Raw genomic sequence first — 19,334 nt, 5'->3', positions numbered from 1 at the left:
TCACTGCACATTTCATTTATATTTCCATTTTAAAAAAACCAAAACTTTCGATATTTCAAGTCAAACAGTAGTCAAATACTGTATTACAGTATTTTACTCATCAAGGAATACATTTATGTAGTGAGGTCCTTTCCCACAACTGTATATTTGGTTACAAACTAGTTTGAACAACCTAAAAAACAACCCCCAAAACAATGACTGCCCACCCGCACTATATTTTCAAAAGTCATTGCCTGAGAACCAATTATTTTATTTTTTTTAGCCTTAAATCTACTCAAATCTGTTCATCCATATATGTCATCCTTACTTAATCTGAAACGTCTTGCATTTAGTTATGGATCAATATTAAAACAAACAGGACCTACCCAGTACTCATGATATCCTTCTTGTCTCTCAGAATAAATACAGAGATGGAGAGTATGAGCCGAGTGTGGTTTCGTGTCCATTGGCAGGCATATTTTCGATTGCTAATATAAGATATTTACAATATGGAACATACAAGGATAATAATCTCTTTATCAAATAATGTCATAACTAAATTATTCAACAAAGAAGACATATTGCCATTCACTATAGTTACTTTAGAAACTGTGTAGGGATATAATGTCTGAGTGAACCGTCTCATATATGATAGTGCCAACTGATTTGTAGCCATGTTTGTTTACAAATGCACCCGCACATTAGGAATCATGTATCTGATGCTTTTAGAGAACATTATGCAACAGGTTTGAGAAAGCACACGCCACAGGGATGTTCAGAGCTTACTGAAAGTAGTTCCAAGGTGACCTAATTTGCATATTTATCACATCGTGATACCAAGTTGATCAGATTGGTTTATCGTATTGATAACATTGTCCATTATATGATAATTGTTTACCCAGTATTACAAGGAATGGTGAAGAAACTGATTTTGTTTCTTGAATTGTGAGAAACTTGACATATGAAACCCTGTTCTTTAGCAATGAGACAGATCAATCTCATTGAAATCAGATCTTAGTTCTCGCTACCGCTAAACAAAGATCTGGGGACATCCCATTAGGGGTCACGTCAGAACGACCTTTCATTTGACCAATCAGAGCGTTGCTTACCAGATCATGAAAGTGACAGTCGGAATGTGATTTCTAATCAACCTCGCAAACTTTAAAACGGGGTATTCCGAACGATAGTTACGGGCTTAACGACTGGATCTATACAATGTAGACCATATATTAGCCATTCGAGAATGTTCTTTTGTTGAGGTTTCAAATTTTTCAGCGAGAATTTGTCAAAATTGTTTCGAAGCGTAGTCGCCATTTTGAAATTAGTGCCGTAAAGCACGAGAAAGCTGCCTTCTGATTGGCTAATGTCAACCAGTAATTCCATAGGTCGGTCAGAGTTCGTGAAAGGTCGGTCTGACGTGACCCAAAATGGGATGTCCTCAGATCTTTGTTTAGTGGTAGCGAGAACTAAGATCTGATTTTAATGAGATTGTGAGACAGATATATTCATGATATGGATTCATTCAATGTGGACAGGATTTGTTCCAATTAATAAATAAAACCTCTTCGTGTTACGACTTTTAAACTGTTATCAACTCAAGTAGTTATATTTGATGTCAAGCAACACTCGGGTGAGATCTCTGTGGGGGCCCCCAGACGTAGAGCACAAATACAGGAGGTGTCAGTGTACAGGCTGCTGAGGGAGGTCAGACTATAACCTTGTGGCCCAATTGTCTTCAATACTGTATGGCGACTTATTCTTATGCAGAGATTTGGAGAAATGTTTTGGCAAAGCTGTAAGGAATACTTGAGATACTTGAGATATTTCTTTACTTCTTTTTCTGAAAAACACAGAGACATGCTTGAATCAGCTTGATATTGTAAACAATTGAAATTTTGGTGTTTCAAACCTGCGATAAGTTGACATCAAATATTCTTATATTTAGTTTGTCAGTATAAGAAAATCGTGAACATGTACTTTATATTATTTATCTATACCAAAGACAAAGACATAACTGGAGTGACACAGATCAACAGACAAACAGACAAACAGACAGATGCACAGAGAATGAGGTGGAAACAATCATCGCAGATTTGGACACCATGAAACACAATCACCCACAGTGTAACCATTTAATCCAGATTTTATAATTCAGGTCATGGGACATTCATTCATCTTGTTACCTTTTTGCCCTTCTTCTTTCCTTTCTTCTTCTTCTTCAGCCCCGATCCGAGTTTGATGATTGTGTTGAATGTATCAGCGTTCATTCGATGTGTTGTTCTCATCTTAACACCACCAAGTTTCTCTGTAAACAAACCAACAACTCTTCCTAAGGCTATAAAAAAATAATAGTCTTGGTTTTCAGGCACCACCCGCATCATCATAAAGTCATACAATCTACATTGTCTACAATCTGATCCCTGATCTCAGGGTGCCACTACACATGTCTACAATCTGATCTCAGGGTGCCACTACATGTCTACAATCTGATCCCTGATCTCAGGGTGCCACTACACGTCAACAATCTGATCTCAGGGTACCACTACACATGTCTACAATCTGATCTCAGAGTGCCACTACACATGTCTACAATCTGATCCCTGATCTCAGGGTGCCACTACACATGTCTACAATCTGATCTCAGAGTGCCACTACATGTCTACAATCTGATCTCAGGGTGCCACTACACGTCTACAATCTGATCTCAGGGTGCCACTACACATGTCTACAATCTGATCTCAGAGTGCCACTACATGTCTACAATCTGATCTCAGGGTGCCACTGCACGTCTACAATCTGATCTCAGGGTGCCACTACACATGTCTACAATCTGATCTCAGGGTGCCACTACACATCTACAATCTGATCCCTGATCTCAGGGTGCCACTACACATGTCTACAATCTGATCTCAGGGTGCCACTACACGTCTACAATCTGATCTCAAGGTGCCACTACACGTCTACAATCTCATCCCTGATCTCAGGGTGCCACTACATGTCTACAATCTGATCCCTGATCTCAGGGTGCCACTACACATGTCTACAATCTGATCCCTGATCTCAGGGTGCCACTACACATGTCTACAATCTCATCCCTGATCTCAGGGTGCCACTACATGTCTACAATCTGATCCCTGATCTCAGGGTGCCACTACACATGTCTACAATCTGATCCCTGATCTCAGGGTGCCACTACACATGTCTACAATCTCATCCCTGATCTCAGGGTGCCACTACATGTCTACAATCTGAGGGTGCCACTACACGTCTACAATCTGATCTCAAGGTGCCACTACACGTCTACAATCTGATCTCAGGGTGCCACTACACATGTCTACAATCTGATCCCTGATCTCAGGGTGCCACTACACATGTCTACAATCTGATCTCAAGGTGCCACTACACGTCTACAATCTGATCTCAGGGTGCGACTACACATGTCTACAATCTGATCTCAGGGTGCCACTACACGTCTACAATCTGATCTCAGGGTGCCACTACATATCTACAATCTGATCTCAGGGTGCCACTACACGTCTACAATCTGATCTCAGGGTACCACTACACATGTCTACAATCTGATCTCAGAGTGCCACTACACATGTCTACAATCTGATCCCTGATCTCAGGGTGCCACTACACATGTCTACAATCTGATCTCAGAGTGCCACTACATGTCTACAATCTGATCTCAGGGTGCCACTACACGTCTACAATCTGATCTCAGGGTGCCACTACACATGTCTACAATCTGATCTCAGAGTGCCACTACATGTCTACAATCTGATCTCAGGGTGCCACTGCACGTCTACAATCTGATCTCAGGGTGCCACTACACATGTCTACAATCTGATCTCAGGGTGCCACTACACATCTACAATCTGATCCCTGATCTCAGGGTGCCACTACACATGTCTACAATCTGATCTCAGGGTGCCACTACACGTCTACAATCTGATCTCAAGGTGCCACTACACGTCTACAATCTCATCCCTGATCTCAGGGTGCCACTACATGTCTACAATCTGATCCCTGATCTCAGGGTGCCACTACACATGTCTACAATCTGATCCCTGATCTCAGGGTGCCACTACACATGTCTACAATCTCATCCCTGATCTCAGGGTGCCACTACATGTCTACAATCTGATCCCTGATCTCAGGGTGCCACTACACATGTCTACAATCTGATCCCTGATCTCAGGGTGCCACTACACATGTCTACAATCTCATCCCTGATCTCAGGGTGCCACTACATGTCTACAATCTGAGGGTGCCACTACACGTCTACAATCTGATCTCAAGGTGCCACTACACGTCTACAATCTGATCTCAGGGTGCCACTACACATGTCTACAATCTGATCCCTGATCTCAGGGTGCCACTACACATGTCTACAATCTGATCTCAAGGTGCCACTACACGTCTACAATCTGATCTCAGGGTGCGACTACACATGTCTACAATCTGATCTCAGGGTGCCACTACACGTCTACAATCTGATCTCAGGGTGCCACTACATATCTACAATCTGATCTCAGGGTGCCACTACACGTCTACAATCTGATCTCAGGGTGCCACTACACATGTCTACAATCTGATCTCAGGGTGCCACTACACGTCTACAATCTGATCTCAGGGTGCCACTAAACACGTCTACAATCTGATCCATGATCTCAAGGTGCCACTACACATGTCTACAATCTGATCTCAGGGTACCACTACACGTCTACAATCTGATCCCTGATCTCAGGGTGCCACTACACATGTCTACATCTGATCCCTGATCTCAGGGTGCCACTACACATGTCTACAATCTCATCCCTGATCTCAGGGTACCACTACACATCTACAATCTGATCTCAGGGTGCCACTAAACATGTCTACAATCTGATCATGATCTCAAGGTGCCACTACACATGTCTACAATCTGATCTCAGGGTACCACTACACGTGTCTACAATCTGATCCCTGATCTCAGGGTACCACTACACGTCTACAATCTGATCCCTGTGAGATCACCTTCCTTCCTGTACATCAGTCCCTCCACGATCTCGCGACCTCCAAGGTCACCGATGAGGTTGTCCTCGAGGTCCAGCTCTTCCAGGCAGTGGGAGCACATCAATAATCTGGAACAGAGACAAATGTAGAATGTGAGTCACCAGACTGTCCTTGTCTTGTAGCCATGTCAAGACCTTTTCCTCAAGGTGAAATGCTGTTTACTCCATGGCACTGTAGCTCACCTGAATATGTAGTCAATAGGTTAAAATGTCAACAGCAACTTTACAAAAAGTGCAGTCAGTATTTCTATTGAAATATTTTCAGAAAAAATATATTCAAAAACACATTGGAAAAAGTAACTCAAAATCCATGTTTCTAAATCTGCAAGAATGAATGTACCGTTGTGGAACACTGTCACAAACACAACAGTGATTGTATGTCACACACAGTTTCAATTCGGAACTTTTTATGCTTTCTAGGCAGAATCATGTTTCTAATGCCATACAACACTAAAATCCTGATGATTTGATTGGTTGGTTTGTTGTTTTACGCAGCACTCAGTAATATTCCAGCTATATGACGGAGGTCTGTAAATAATCGAGTCTGGACCAGACAATCGAGTGATTGATATCATGAGCATCAATCCGCGCAATTGGGATCGATGACATGCATCAACCAAGTCAGAGAGCCTGACCATCCCATCCCGTCAGTCACCTCTTATGACAAGCATAGTCGCCTTTCACGGCAAGGATGGGTTGCTAAGGACCTATTCTACCCCGGATCTTCACAGGTCGCTGATGATTTGAAACAAAATATGATGTTATCATCAGGGAACCATATGTTCAGCTGTCTCAGTGTGCTCATCCATAGAGATCTGGTTAGAATTGGTCTTCAGGAACCCATGCTTGTCATAAAAATTGACTTTATTTGTTGTAAGAGGCGACTAACGGGATCAGAAAGTCAGGCTCTCTGACTTGTTTGATACATGTCATCATATCCCAATTGCATAAACCAATGCTCATGATGTCAATCACTGGACTGTCTGGTCCAGACTCGATTATTTACAGACTGCTATCATGTAGCTGGAATATTGCTGAGCGCAGCATTAAACAACAAACAAACAAAATCTGGTAATAGCAAAGAAGATATTTCAGAGCAAAAAATGCATTTTGGGAGAACTAATGAGTATAACAGTACAATTTGAGCAGAAAAGGCTGAACAGTGGCCATATATAGCTTTCTGAATATAACTGCCGTCGTGGCCATAATACATTAGATTCAAAACTCTTTGATACATTCCGATGACATCAATGGTAGGAACAAGCATGTGACGTCTCAGTTTCAGCTGGCAAGAGCTCTCTGAGGAGATGATGTTTATAGGGCGATTAAATGCATTTGGAGCATGGTCAAACTGCAAAGGTTAAATAAAAGTCAAAACTTCACCCAAGCATGACTTTCAGTCAGGTGAGCTAATAACTCACTTCGCTACTTCTCTCCGTCAAGATGTGGAAAAATATACACAGATTATTTTATATACTGTAATACTCTTTGCCCAAACTACCTTCAATCTCCAGTCTAAAAAATATGGCTTTTCTCTGCAAATATTTGATGTATATCTCATCGAGAGAACTGACACAATTGTGAATACTACTCAACTTATGACAGAGATATTTGGACAGTTCACAAAGGGACTAAATTTGACCCAATGCTTGGAGATGTTTCAAGTACAAATAGTACTGCCATGAAACTGAAGCATTGTTAGCTTCATTGTTCAATTCAGGATAAAATAATTATGAGTGCAAACATTTCTGTAAGTTGCCATCTTGAGTTTCACAGGATTATGTAACATGACAAGATCCACATCAAAGTGGAGCAGTGTATAAGACACTCACTTCCTGAAGAGCCTCATACAGATGATGGGGGCTATCTCTCTGCTCTCCCCCATGGCATCGATGCCGTTGTCTGCAATGTGGAGCTTGTACACCCACGGCCCTACAGGGGGAGGGGCAGGCGGCTCCTTCGTCTTCTTCTTCTTCTTCCCTGTTGGAGGAGCAAAACTTGGGTGAATTAGTGAGTGAATGAGTGGGTGGGAATGGGTGAGTGAGTGGGAATGGGTGAGTGAGTGTGTGGGAATGGGTGAGTGAGTGTGTGGGAATGGGTGAGTGAGTGTGTGGGAATGGGTGAGTGAGTGTGTGGGAATGGGTGAGTGAGTGTGTGGGAATGGGTGAGTGAGTGTGTGGGAATGGGTGGGTGAATGTGTGTGTGGGAATGGGTGAGTGAATGTGTGTGTGGGAATGGGTGAGTGAGTGTGTGGGAATGGGTGAGTGAGTGGGTGGGAATGGGTGAGTGAGTGTGTGGGAATGGGTGAGTGAGTGTGTGGGAATGGGTGAGTGAGTGTGTGGGAATGGGTGGGTGAATGTGTGTGTGGGAATGGGTGAGTGAATGAGTAGGAATGGGTGAGTGAATGAGTGGGAATGGGTGAGTGAGTGTGTGGGTGGGAATGGGTGAGTGAGTGTGTGGGTGGGAATGGGTGAGTGAGTGTGTGGGAATGGGTGGGTGAATGTGTGTGTGGGAATGGGTGGGTGAATGTGTGTGTGGGAATGGGTGAGTGAATGAGTGGGAATGGGTGAGTGAATGAGTGGGAATGGGTGAGTGAGTGTGTGGGAATGGGTGAGTGAGTGTGTGGGTGGGAATGGGTGAGTGAGTGTGTGGGTGGGAATGGGTGAGTGAGTGTGTGGGTGGGAATGGGTGAGTGAGTGTGTGGGAATGGGTGGGTGAATGTGTGTGTGGGAATGGGTGGGTGAGTGAGTGTGTGGGAATGGGTGGGTGAATGTGTGTGTGGGAATGGGTGAGTGAATGAGTGGGAATGGGTGAGTGAATGAGTGGGAATGGGTGAGTGAGTGTGTGGGAATGGGTGAGTGAGTGTGTGGGTGGGAATGGGTGAGTGAGTGTGTGGGTGGGAATGGGTGAGTGAGTGTGTGGGAATGGGTGGGTGAATGTGTGTGTGGGAATGAGTGGGTGAGTGAGTGTGTGGGAATGGGTGGGTGAATGTGTGTGTGGGAATGGGTGAGTGAATGAGTGGGAATGGGTGAGTGAATGAGTGGGAATGGGTGAGTGAGTGTGTGGGAATGGGTGAGCGAGTGTGTGGGTGGGAATGGGTGAGTGAGTGTGTGGGTGGGAATGGGTGAGTGAGTGTGTGGGTGAGAATGGGTGAGTGAGTGTGTGGGAATGGGTGGGTGAATGTGTGTGTGGGAATGGGTGGGTGAGTGAGTGTGTGGGAATGGGTGGGTGAATGTGTGTGTGGGAATGGGTGAGTGAATGAGTGGGAATGGGTGAGTGAATGAGTGGGAATGGGTGAGTGAGTGTGTGGGTGGGAATGGGTGAGTGAGTGTGTGGGTGGGAATGGGTGAGTGAGTGTGTGGGTGGGAATGGGTGAGTGAGTGTGTGGGTGGGAATGGGTGAGTGAATGTGTGTGTGGGTGGGAATGGGTGAATGTGTGTGTGGGAATGGGTGGGTGAATGTGTGTGTGGGTGGGAATGGGTGAATGTGTGTGTGGGAATGGGTGGGTGAATGTGTGTGGGAATGGGTGAGTGAATGAGTGGGAATGGGTGAGTGAGTGTGTGGGAATGGGTGAGTGAGTGTGTGGGTGGGAATGGGTGAGTGAATGAGTGGGAATGGGTGAGTGAGTGTGTGGGAATGGGTGAGTGAGTGTGTGGGTGGGAATGGGTGAGTGAATGAGTGGGAATGGGTGAATGTGTGTGTGGGAATGGGTGGGTGAATGTGTGGGAATGGGTGAGTGAGTGTGTGGGAATGGGTGAGTGAGTGTGTGGGTGGGAATGGGTGAGTGAATGAGTGGGAATGGGTGAGTGAATGAGTGGGAATGGGTGAGTGGGAATGGGTGAGTGAATGGGTGGGAATGGGTGAGTGAGTGTGTTGGAATGGGTGAGTGAGTGAATTGGAACGGGTGAGTGGGAATATGTGAGTGAGTGTGTTGGGATGGGTGAATTAGAATGGGTGAGGGAGTGTGTGGGTGGTGGGTGAGTGAGTGAGTGAGTGCCCAGGTAATGGGTGAGTGAGTGAGTGTGAATGAGTGACTGTGTGTGTTGGACGGAGTGAGTGGGAATGGGTGAATGAGTTGGTGGGAATGGGTGAGTGAGTGGGAATGGGTGGGAGTGAGTGAATGAGTGGAGTTTTACGCTGCTCTAAGCAATATTCCAACTGTTTCACCATGAGGGACCACCCAAAGGCAGTTCAGGAAAACATAATTTTCAACATAATACAAAACTCCAGTGCAAATCCCAAACTAACCCTTTTTCTTCTTCTTGTTGCCTGCTGGAGACTTGGCACCATCTGATTCCGCATCCCCGCTCTGCTCACTGCGTGTTGTGTAACGATTCTCCTTCTCTGTAGCAGAGAACACAGACAGTTACTACCCACTGGGAAGAGATGGAACTTATTACCTGAGCTGTGAAAGTCAGTGGGTGCAACCACCAATGCTGGCACTCGATTGAATAATCAAAAGTAATACAATTTTGTGGCCTGTGGTAATAATTCTCTTCTTGGGACTCATTGTTAAACCTTTGTTTTCACACTTCATAAGTAAACTTGTTGGATTTCACAGAAGTCTAAAGTCTATATTGACAGAATACACTGACAAAAGCACTGATAAAGGAGAGCCCCAAGGGAGATAACTGCTGCCTCACCAAGCTGTGCCTTTAGTGCTTCCTCCTGTTCCTTGATGCGAGCTGCCTCGGCCTTCTGGAAGGATTCTGCCTCAGCTTGGTCCACACACAGCTTTATGAGTTCCGTCACCCCCTCACACTCAAGGTTGTTGCCGTCTAGGTACATCTCCCTACAAGTACAGGTCAGAGAGTCAGGTGCAGTCAGCTGCAGTCAGCCGCAGTCAGCCACATTCAACCTATGCTTGTCTCCCACAACCTATGCTTGTCTCCTACAACCTACGCTCATCCCCAGCAACCTATGCTTGTCCCCAGCAACCTATGTTTGTAACCAGCAACCTATGCTTGTAAACATCAACATATGCTTGTCCCCAGCTACCTATGCTTGTCCCCAGCCACCTATGCTTGTCTCCAGCAACCTTTGCTTGTCTCCAGCAACCTTTGCTTGTCCCCAACAACCTATGCTTGTCTCCAGCTACCTATGCTTGTCCCCAGCTACCTGTGCTTGTCTCCAGCAACCTTTGCTTGTCTCCAGCAACCTTTGCTTGTCTCCAGCTACCTATGCTTTTGATAAACTGATTCTAGAGTTTATGATATGAATGCTTCCAGCACAACCTGATTTTACACTCAGAAGCAACTCCAAATCTACCTTTGCTTGTCTCCAGCAACCTTTGCTTGTCCCCAGCTACCTATGCTTTTGATAAACAGCTACCTATGCTTTTGATAAACTGATTCTAGAGTTTATGATATGAATGCTTCCAGCACAAACTGATTTTACACTCAGAAGCAACTCCAAATCAGAAACTTCCAAGCCCCCTTTGTACTTGACTTGGTGCTGGGTAGGGCAGTAGTTTCTGATCGACAATTTGGTACACAGTCAGTCTGTTAGAGCAAAGACTGGTGGACAATTAAATATGATGCAGTTTACTCACCTCACAGCTGTGGTAGAGAGGATATGCCCAAGATAGCGCCCACTCTCCTTCCCCAGATCACAGTAGCACAGACTGAGTGACAACATCGTAACATTCCCATCCAGTCCTCGACACAAATACTGACAACCCTCATCACCAAACTCGTTGTAGTCAAGATTCAAAATAGTCAATGTGTCACATGCTCGGAAGATTCTGAAAAGCAAGAACAAGAGTCATCAGAAAGATGACATATCCCCCCGGCAGCTGTCTGTAAAGTAACCACTAGTAAATGTGCAATTCTGTACGTAATGAGTCAACAGTTGAATGTTCTTTAAGAAGCATACACTGTTTACCCACTGAATGGTTTTCGAATTCTGCCCCGGAAACGAACCCCATCCCCAGTTGAGTCTATGTCCAACTTCATTCCATAAAAATTTAAAAAAATAAAAATTAGAAAAATCCCCAAAAATCAAAAGGCACCACTTCAGTATGTGCCTGATAGATTTGCCAAGTTTCGATCAAATACACTGAATGGTTTTGGAATTCTGCCCCGGAAAAGGAAATGATTACAGGCAGACAGACGGATGGACAGACAGACTGGCTGATCGCTATATCCCCCCGTATTATATGCCGGGGGGATAAAAATGAAGCAGCTGACTCATGAGGCTTTTGGTCTTGTCCAACATATTTTTATTATTATGAACATTACACAATTTGTTAAAAAGATATACGAAGAGATAACAAAAAATGGTCTTAGTAATATTTTAATGTTTCTTAATGTAATATTTCTTGTGAAAGTGGTATGGGTGTGTTATTATTGCATTTTGTAGGGGGTTCCGTGATAGATAAAGACAAAGTATTTTGGTGCTTACCTTGAAAATCTGTTGATGGAGTTGGCCTCCAGTAGACAGTCCATCATCTCCAACTGTCTCACCAGGTACGCCGGCTTCTCCATCAGCAGGGACTGCAACAAACGCAGCCTCATCACAGCTTGCATAGACACCCACACCATCACATCCATTCTCCACACCATAACAGGGTCTGTATCCACACCATCACATCCAGTCTCCACACCATAACAGGGGCTATATCCACACCATCACATCCATTCTCCACACCATAGCAAGGGCTATATCCACACCATCACATCGATTCTCCACACCATAACAGGGTCTTTATCCACACCATCACATCCATTCTCCACACCATAACAGGGTCTATATCCACACCCTCACATCCATTCTCCACATCATAACAGGGTCTGTATCCACACCATCACATCCATTCTCCACACCATAGCAGGGTCTATATCCACACTATCATATCCATTCTCCACACCATAACAGGGGCTATATCCACACCATCATATCCATTCTCCACACCATAACAGGGGCTATATCCACACCATCACATCCATTCTCCACACCATAACAGGGTCTGTATCCACACCATCACATCCATTCTCCACACCATAGCAGGGTCTATATCCACACCAGCACATCCATTCTCCACACCATAGCAGGGTCTATATCCACACTATCATATCCATTCTCCACACCATAACAGGGGCTATATCCACACCATCATATCCATTCTCCACACCATAACAGGGGCTATATCCACACCATCATATCCATTCTCCACACCATAACAGGGTCTGTATCCACACCATCACATCCATTCTTCACACCATAACAGGGGCTATATCCACATCAGCACATCCATTCTCCACACCATAACAGGGTCTATATCCACACCATCACATCCAGTCTCCACACCATAACAGGGTCTGTATCCACACCATCATATCCATTCTCCACACCATAGCAGGGTCTATATCCACACCAGCACATCCATTCTCCACACCATAACAGGGTCTGTATCCACACCATCATATCCATTCTCCACACCATAACAGGGTCTATATCCATACCATCACATCCATTCTCCACACCATAGCAGGCACTATGTCCACACCATCACATCCATTCTCCACACCATAGCAGTGTCTATATCCACACCATCACATCCAGTCTCCACACCATAACAGGGTCTATATCCACACCATCACATCCATTCTCCACACCATAACAGGGTCTACATCCACACCATCACATCCATTCTCCACACCATAACAGGGTCTATATCCACACCCTCACATCCATTCTCCACACCATAGCAGGGTCTATATCCACACCATCATATCCATTCTCCACACCATAGCAGGGTCTATATCCACACCATCACATCCATTCTCCACACCATAGCAGGGTCTATGTCCATACCATCACATCCATTCTCCACACCATAACAGGGGCTATATCCACACCATCATATCCATTCTCCACACCATAGCAGGGTCTATATCCACACCAGCACATCCATTCTCCACACCATAGCAGGGTCTATATCCACACTATCATATTCATTCTCCACACCATAACAGGGTCTGTATCCACTTCATCACATCCATTCTCCACACCATAGCAGGGTCTGTATCCACACCATCACATTCATTCTCCACACCATAACAGGGTCTGTATCCACACCATCACATCCATTCTCCACACCATAGCAGGGTCTATATCCACACCATCACATCCATTCTCCACACCATAGCAGGGTCTATATCCACACTATCATATCCATTCTCCACACCATAACAGGGGCTATATCCACACCATCATATCCATTCTCCACACCATAACAGGGGCTATATCCACACCATCATATCCATTCTCCACACCATAACAGGGTCTGTATCCACACCATCACATCCATTCTTCACACCATAACAGGGGCTATATCCACATCAGCACATCCATTCTCCACACCATAACAGGGTCTATATCCACACCATCACATCCAGTCTCCACACCATAACAGGGTCTGTATCCACACCATCATATCCATTCTCCACACCATAGCAGGGTCTATATCCACACCAGCACATCCATTCTCCACACCATAACAGGGTCTGTATCCACACCATCATATCCATTCTCCACACCATAACAGGGTCTATATCCATACCATCACATCCATTCTCCACACCATAGCAGGCACTATGTCCACACCATCACATCCATTCTCCACACCATAGCAGTGTCTATATCCACACCATCACATCCAGTCTCCACACCATAACAGGGTCTATATCCATACCATCACATCCATTCTCCACACCATAACAGGGTCTATATCCACACCCTCACATCCATTCTCCACACCATAGCAGGGTCTATATCCACACCATCATATCCATTCTCCACACCATAGCAGGGTCTGTATCCACACTATCATATCCATTCTCCACACCATAACAGGGGCTATATCCACACCCTCACATCCATTCTCCACACCATAGCAGGGTCTACATCCACATCAGCACATCCATTCTCCACACCATAGCAGGGTCTGTATCCACACTATCATATCCATTCTCCACACCATAACAGGGGCTATATCCACACCATCACATCCATTCTCCACACCATAACAGGGTCTACATCCACACCATCACATCCATTCTCCACACCATAACAGGGTCTATATCCACACCCTCACATCCATTCTCCACACCATAGCAGGGTCTATATCCACACCATCATATCCATTCTCCACACCATAGCAGGGTCTATATCCACACCATCACATCCATTCTCCACACCATAGCAGGGTCTATGTCCATACCATCACATCCATTCTCCACACCATAACAGGGGCTATATCCACACCATCATATCCATTCTCCACACCATAGCAGGGTCTATATCCACACCAGCACATCCATTCTCCACACCATAGCAGGGTCTATATCCACACTATCATATTCATTCTCCACACCATAACAGGGTCTGTATCCACTTCATCACATCCATTCTCCACACCAAAGCAGGGTCTGTATCCACACCATCACATTCATTCTCCACACCATAACAGGGTCTGTATCCACACCATCACATTCATTCTCCACACCATAACAGGGTCTATATCCACACCCTCACATCTGGAAGTCCCTTGGTTACACTCAATAACAACCTCTAAATGTTCAGCAACCTTTGCATACACCAGTTTTGGCCATGTTGTTGGGAAGCCTCTCAGTACCAATCAATGACAACCTCTAAATGTCAAGTAAACTATGCACATACCATGTTGGCCATGTTATCTGGAAACCTCTCAGTACCACTCAATGACAACCTCTAAATGTCAAGTAAACTATGCACATACCATGTTGGCCATGTTATCTGGAAACCTCTCAGTACCACTCAATGACAACCTCTAAATGTCCAGCAAACTATGCACATACCAGTGTGGCCATGTTATCTGGAAACCTATCAGTACCACTCAATGACAACCTCTAAATGTCAAGTAAACTATGCACATACCAGTGTGGCCATGTTATCTGGAAACCTATCAGTACCACTCAATGACAACCTCTAAATGTCCAGCAAACTATGCACATACCATTTTGGCCATGTTATCTGGAAACCTATCAGTACCACTCAATGACAACCTCTAAATGTCCAGCAAACTATGCACATACCAGTGTGGCCATGTCTGGAAGCCTTTCAGTACCACTCAATGACAACCTCTAAATGTCCAGCAAACTATGCACATACCAGTGTGGCCATGTCTGGAAGCCTCTCAGTACAACTCAATGACAACCTCTAAATATCCAGCAAACTATGCACATACCAGCGTGGCCACATTCTCGTAAGACATGGGGTAGTCCCAGATGTGGAGGTCCTTGATGAGGATGTAGCGCTCCTGTCTGATCGACGCCAGGAACGGCTCCAGCAGCACCGGCAGGTCCCCCTCTTGCTCCTGTGGCACTGACTCCAAGATGAACTGTTGACAACAACAATAACTTCAGGCAAATATACACTGGTTGGTCATATGGGGGCACCTATCAAAACCATAAACAGAGAGTATATTCTGTTGTCAGAGATTGAGCGGAAGTAAACATTGAACTACAAGGTATGTTTGCTCAGTTTTTAAACCTTGTACATTTTATTAACATCCTTAAAGAGGTGGTACATAATATTGATATCTCATATAAGAAACAAACTATTCGTGGTTATTTCTTAACGTACAATAAAACCACTCAGGGCTGCGCCCCTCATCTGCCCCAAGTGGTTTATTCTCCCTGCATTATTATCAACAATAAACAACTCGGATCGTTGCTCACGATATCAATCACAGGATTGTCTGGCCCAGACTCGATTATTTACAGGCCGCCATCATATACTTGAATATTGCTGAGTACAAACAAACAAATAAACTGACCCTGGTGAGCAGCTTCTCCCCCTCCATGGCCGCCTTGATAGCAGCCTTGACCCTCGGGCACATCTGCGAGTCTGTCAGGGCGCAGTTCCGCTCGTAGCACTTGAGGAGCTTCTTCATGACCACGTCATCTGTCTCGCTCAGGCGACTCCGCCCTTTCTTTCCCTTCTTTCCCTTGCCTTTCCCTTTCCCCTTTCCCTTCCCTTTACCTTTCGTGGGCATCTGAAATTAACATTAGTGCACAAATTAATCATTAGCTTTTCACTCAAATGTTCAAAAACCAGGAACTGGGAGGCATTGTATTTTTCATATTTCATTTTTTTAAACAAACTGATCAAGGAATCAATGTACTGATGCATGAGTGAGAGCTAAACCTTTTCAACCTTAGATACAGGAACGCAAGTTATCCCCAGTGTGTGAAAAAGCCTCAAATTATTGCTGGCCAGGGCTAGTTAACCTTTGTTAAAAGTTCCAAGCCAGTTTTAAAGTTTATTGGCTTAATTATACCACAGTATATTTTCCCAGAAATTTGATTCTGCGAGGTTTCCTATAAATTAAACCCAAATTGCAAATCATGAGTCAATCATCATGTTTCAATCTAGTGACAATTTGATTTTCGATAGTCATATTGATCTACAGAAATGGCAGAACTTTTATATTTTGATCAACTGAGAGATGTGCAAAATTAAGGTTACATTTTTACTAGCCATTTGGGCTATGGACATTTCAGAATGTTTAGCCCGACAGACATTTTGCTTTTCATGGGCTAGCGGGAAGGCGGCTATTTTGCACATTGTCTATCCCACCAGTCTGAATCAGAATTCATGTGAATGGTAGCCAAAGGGCTCAATCTCATTAAAATCAGATCTTAGTTCTCGCTATCGCTAAACAAAGATCTGAGGACATCCCATTACGGGTCACGTCAGAACGACCTTTCATCCGACCAATCAAAGCGTCACTTACCAGATCATGAAAGTGACAGTCGGAATGTATTTTCTAAACATGCAGCCTCGAAAACATTAACACAGGGTATTCCGAACGACAGTTACGGCCCGTACGACTGATTCCGTCAAAATTATTGTCTATCTCTCGGAGGACGCATTGCACATTTCGTAGGAAGCACTGCCACATTCTCAACCATATATCAGACATTCCGGAATGTTTGTTTGTTCAGTTTTCAAAATATTAATCGAGAACTGTGTCAATATATTTTTCAAGCGTAGACAGAAATGGAATTCGCTAGGTTGAAACGAGTGTCGTAAAGCTCGAGAAAGCTGCTTTCTAATAATATTTAAGGAAATGCACATCCAAATGTTTTGTTAATTTAATGAATGATTATGATCCAGCTGTAGTAGAAAACTTGCTAAAATTCTGTAAAGCTTCACTTGTGAGAAGAGCATGTTATCATTAATTACTGTACACTATGTTATCCTTGAATATATAAGTATGATGAACCACCATCACCTTGATGGAAAATTTGTATTTTTGTATACTTTGTATATGGGCCTGAGGCCTCAAGTACAAATAAACAGATTGATTGATAATTGGCTGATGTCGACTAGGCTGATGTCATTTCAGTCGTTGGTCAAAGTTCGCGAAAGGTCGTTCTGACGTGACCCATAATGGGATGTCCTCAGATCTTTGTTTAGCGGCAGCGAGAACATAGATCTGATTTTAATGAGATTGCCAAAGGGCTAGGAGTATTTCAGTTTGGTATGTTTGGGGGAAGCTGTTCTTATATATATCATTATCAGTGTCACTATCACTTTCGAAATAATTTCTGCTGCTGAGATATAACAGTGTTCATAATTAAGCCTGTGAAGTGGGGTCGAAACAACCCCAATACAAAAGCCATAGTTACCATGGTTACAACACAAGACTATGTCCTGTGTACCCTCATAAAGGTGGAATACTGCTGAGTGTGGCATCAAACAACAAACGAAACCAATTCAACTCAACCATCATTTATATTTGGTTTACAGATCCACCAACCCAAAATACTGAGGAAAGGTAAAAACAAATAAATATAAAAATTATCATCAGCTGATCTTTTTAAAATATCCAATGCAGATCCAAAAACATTTCGTATTAAAACAAAAAAATATATATTTCTAGAATCTTGCAATGAAGTGATGAGATGACTTTGCCATCAAAACTTGCTACTTTGCAGAAGGAATGGCTTCTGCAATGATCTATGTGACAATACAGTGTTGACAGTAAAGGATAGCAACTTCAAACACATCTACCTTTCTGTGTAATGACAGAAAAAAAAATTCCCTCCAAACTAAAAAAAAATAATAAAAATAAACAGCATGAATAGTGCTATGTACATGATGTACAGATATACCTAGATGATAATAAATAACTATATCATTAAAATGTATTTCTTTAATTTATATTTGAATATGAAATAACATAAATTTAATCAAATTGATCTTGCACACTCTTATGCATTGCTTTGCCAGTTAAAACTTACAGGAATTTCTGTCTAGTGGTTTCTATGTAAATGTACTAAAGTAGCCAAGTGTCCATTCTGTTTTATTTTGGCTGGGAGAACTTGATTTGGATTTTTGTTTCATACTAAGATGTTTAGATAGTGGGCTGGTTGAACTTCCTGTATATTTTAGCTGTATGCCCTATAAACAGCATTTTGTTTCTTTTTAGTCGTATCTAGGGCTGCAACTAATACATTATGAGGCGAATACGAATAGAAACCATCCACCATGCCCATACCCAGTGATTCATCGATTTGACATTAATTTTATTGAAACATGTTAATTTGGATCAAAATGTATGAAACTTATTTTTGCAACAGTAAAATAATATTGACAACGGGACAACATTGGGTCATCTGCAGTAGACAATGGTAGGCCTAGGATTATCGACATTCACTTTCATTGCACTAATGAACAAATACGGCGACGACGACTGACAACAGCAGAAAAGAAATAGAAGACATTGAAATTCACGGGGTGTGGGGAGGTGGCTGTAGGGAACGGGCGGCTGTATCACTTCATTCGCTGGTGACACATCAGGATTTTCTAATAGGTCCTTTGTCGTATCACATGTCTGAATCAATTTTCACCCAGTGGTCAGGTAATTCAGCAGGCTTGTAGATATAGCTGAAACCATGTCGTCATATATTCATTTAAACACTGACATTCATTAACTGTTTCTAACCTTTAATTAATCGTGTAGGGTACAGGAATGATGCAGAACACCTGCTGTCAAGAACAGAACTCGTTCGGTGCGGACGGTATACCCATCCAAGTTTGTTGTCTGTTGTCAAAGAAGATTATGCCCTTCGCTTCAGGAGAGTGCGATAGGGGAGGAAACCGACAAGAAAGAGTTCCCTGCCCTTAGACGAGCTCCTCGCAGCGAATAAGAGTCCGCGGTGCTGTCTGTACTTTCGCTGTCACCAGTCAAAGCTCCCGACGGAGCAATGGAGCTCAATACTCACTTTCAATCTCTAAATGATG

The 19,334-nt window shown here is 43.7% G+C and overlaps 1 protein-coding gene across 1 annotated transcript; it reads right to left on the bottom strand.

The window, feature by feature from the left end:
• Positions 1–1,472: 1,472 nt before the first annotated feature.
• LOC139448190 (ribonuclease inhibitor-like) lies at positions 1,473–19,127 on the bottom strand. Its single transcript, XM_071229712.1, has 11 exons — positions 19,036–19,127; positions 15,859–16,077; positions 15,268–15,420; positions 11,442–11,533; positions 10,591–10,782; positions 9,683–9,831; positions 9,288–9,383; positions 6,872–7,019; positions 5,002–5,108; positions 2,163–2,284; positions 1,473–1,819 (listed from the first exon to the last, which is right to left on the bottom strand). The coding sequence occupies exons 2-11, from the start codon at positions 16,075–16,077 to the stop codon at positions 1,808–1,810; spliced, it is 1,290 nt and encodes a 429-aa protein (XP_071085813.1). The 5' UTR covers positions 19,036–19,127; the 3' UTR covers positions 1,473–1,807.
• Between the last annotated feature and the right edge of the window lie 207 nt (positions 19,128–19,334).

The sequence above is a fragment of the Haliotis cracherodii genome, unplaced genomic scaffold (genome assembly GCF_022045235.1).
Source record: "Haliotis cracherodii isolate W230 unplaced genomic scaffold, xgHalCrac1.p SCAF_7, whole genome shotgun sequence".
Lineage (NCBI taxonomy): Eukaryota > Metazoa > Mollusca > Gastropoda > Lepetellida > Haliotidae > Haliotis > Haliotis cracherodii.
Note: the sequence above shows the minus strand (reverse complement) of the source record. Positions and strands in the feature narration are given on the sequence as shown.

What these genes read in the sequence shown, in the direction of transcription:
- LOC139448190 (XM_071229712.1), bottom strand. Translation starts at nt 16,077, where the DNA reads ATGCCCACGAAAGGTAAAGGGAAGGGAAAGGGGAAAGGGAAAGGCAAG. An exon ending in GGGAGAAGCTGCTCACCAGG is followed by an intron (nt 15,421 to 15,858) that starts GTCAGTTTATTT and finishes TGTTGTCAACAG; the next exon opens with TTCATCTTGGAGTCAGTGCC. An exon ending in ACTGATGTACAGGAAGGAAG is followed by an intron (nt 2,285 to 5,001) that starts GTGATCTCACAG and finishes GTTTGTTTACAG; the next exon opens with AGAAACTTGGTGGTGTTAAG.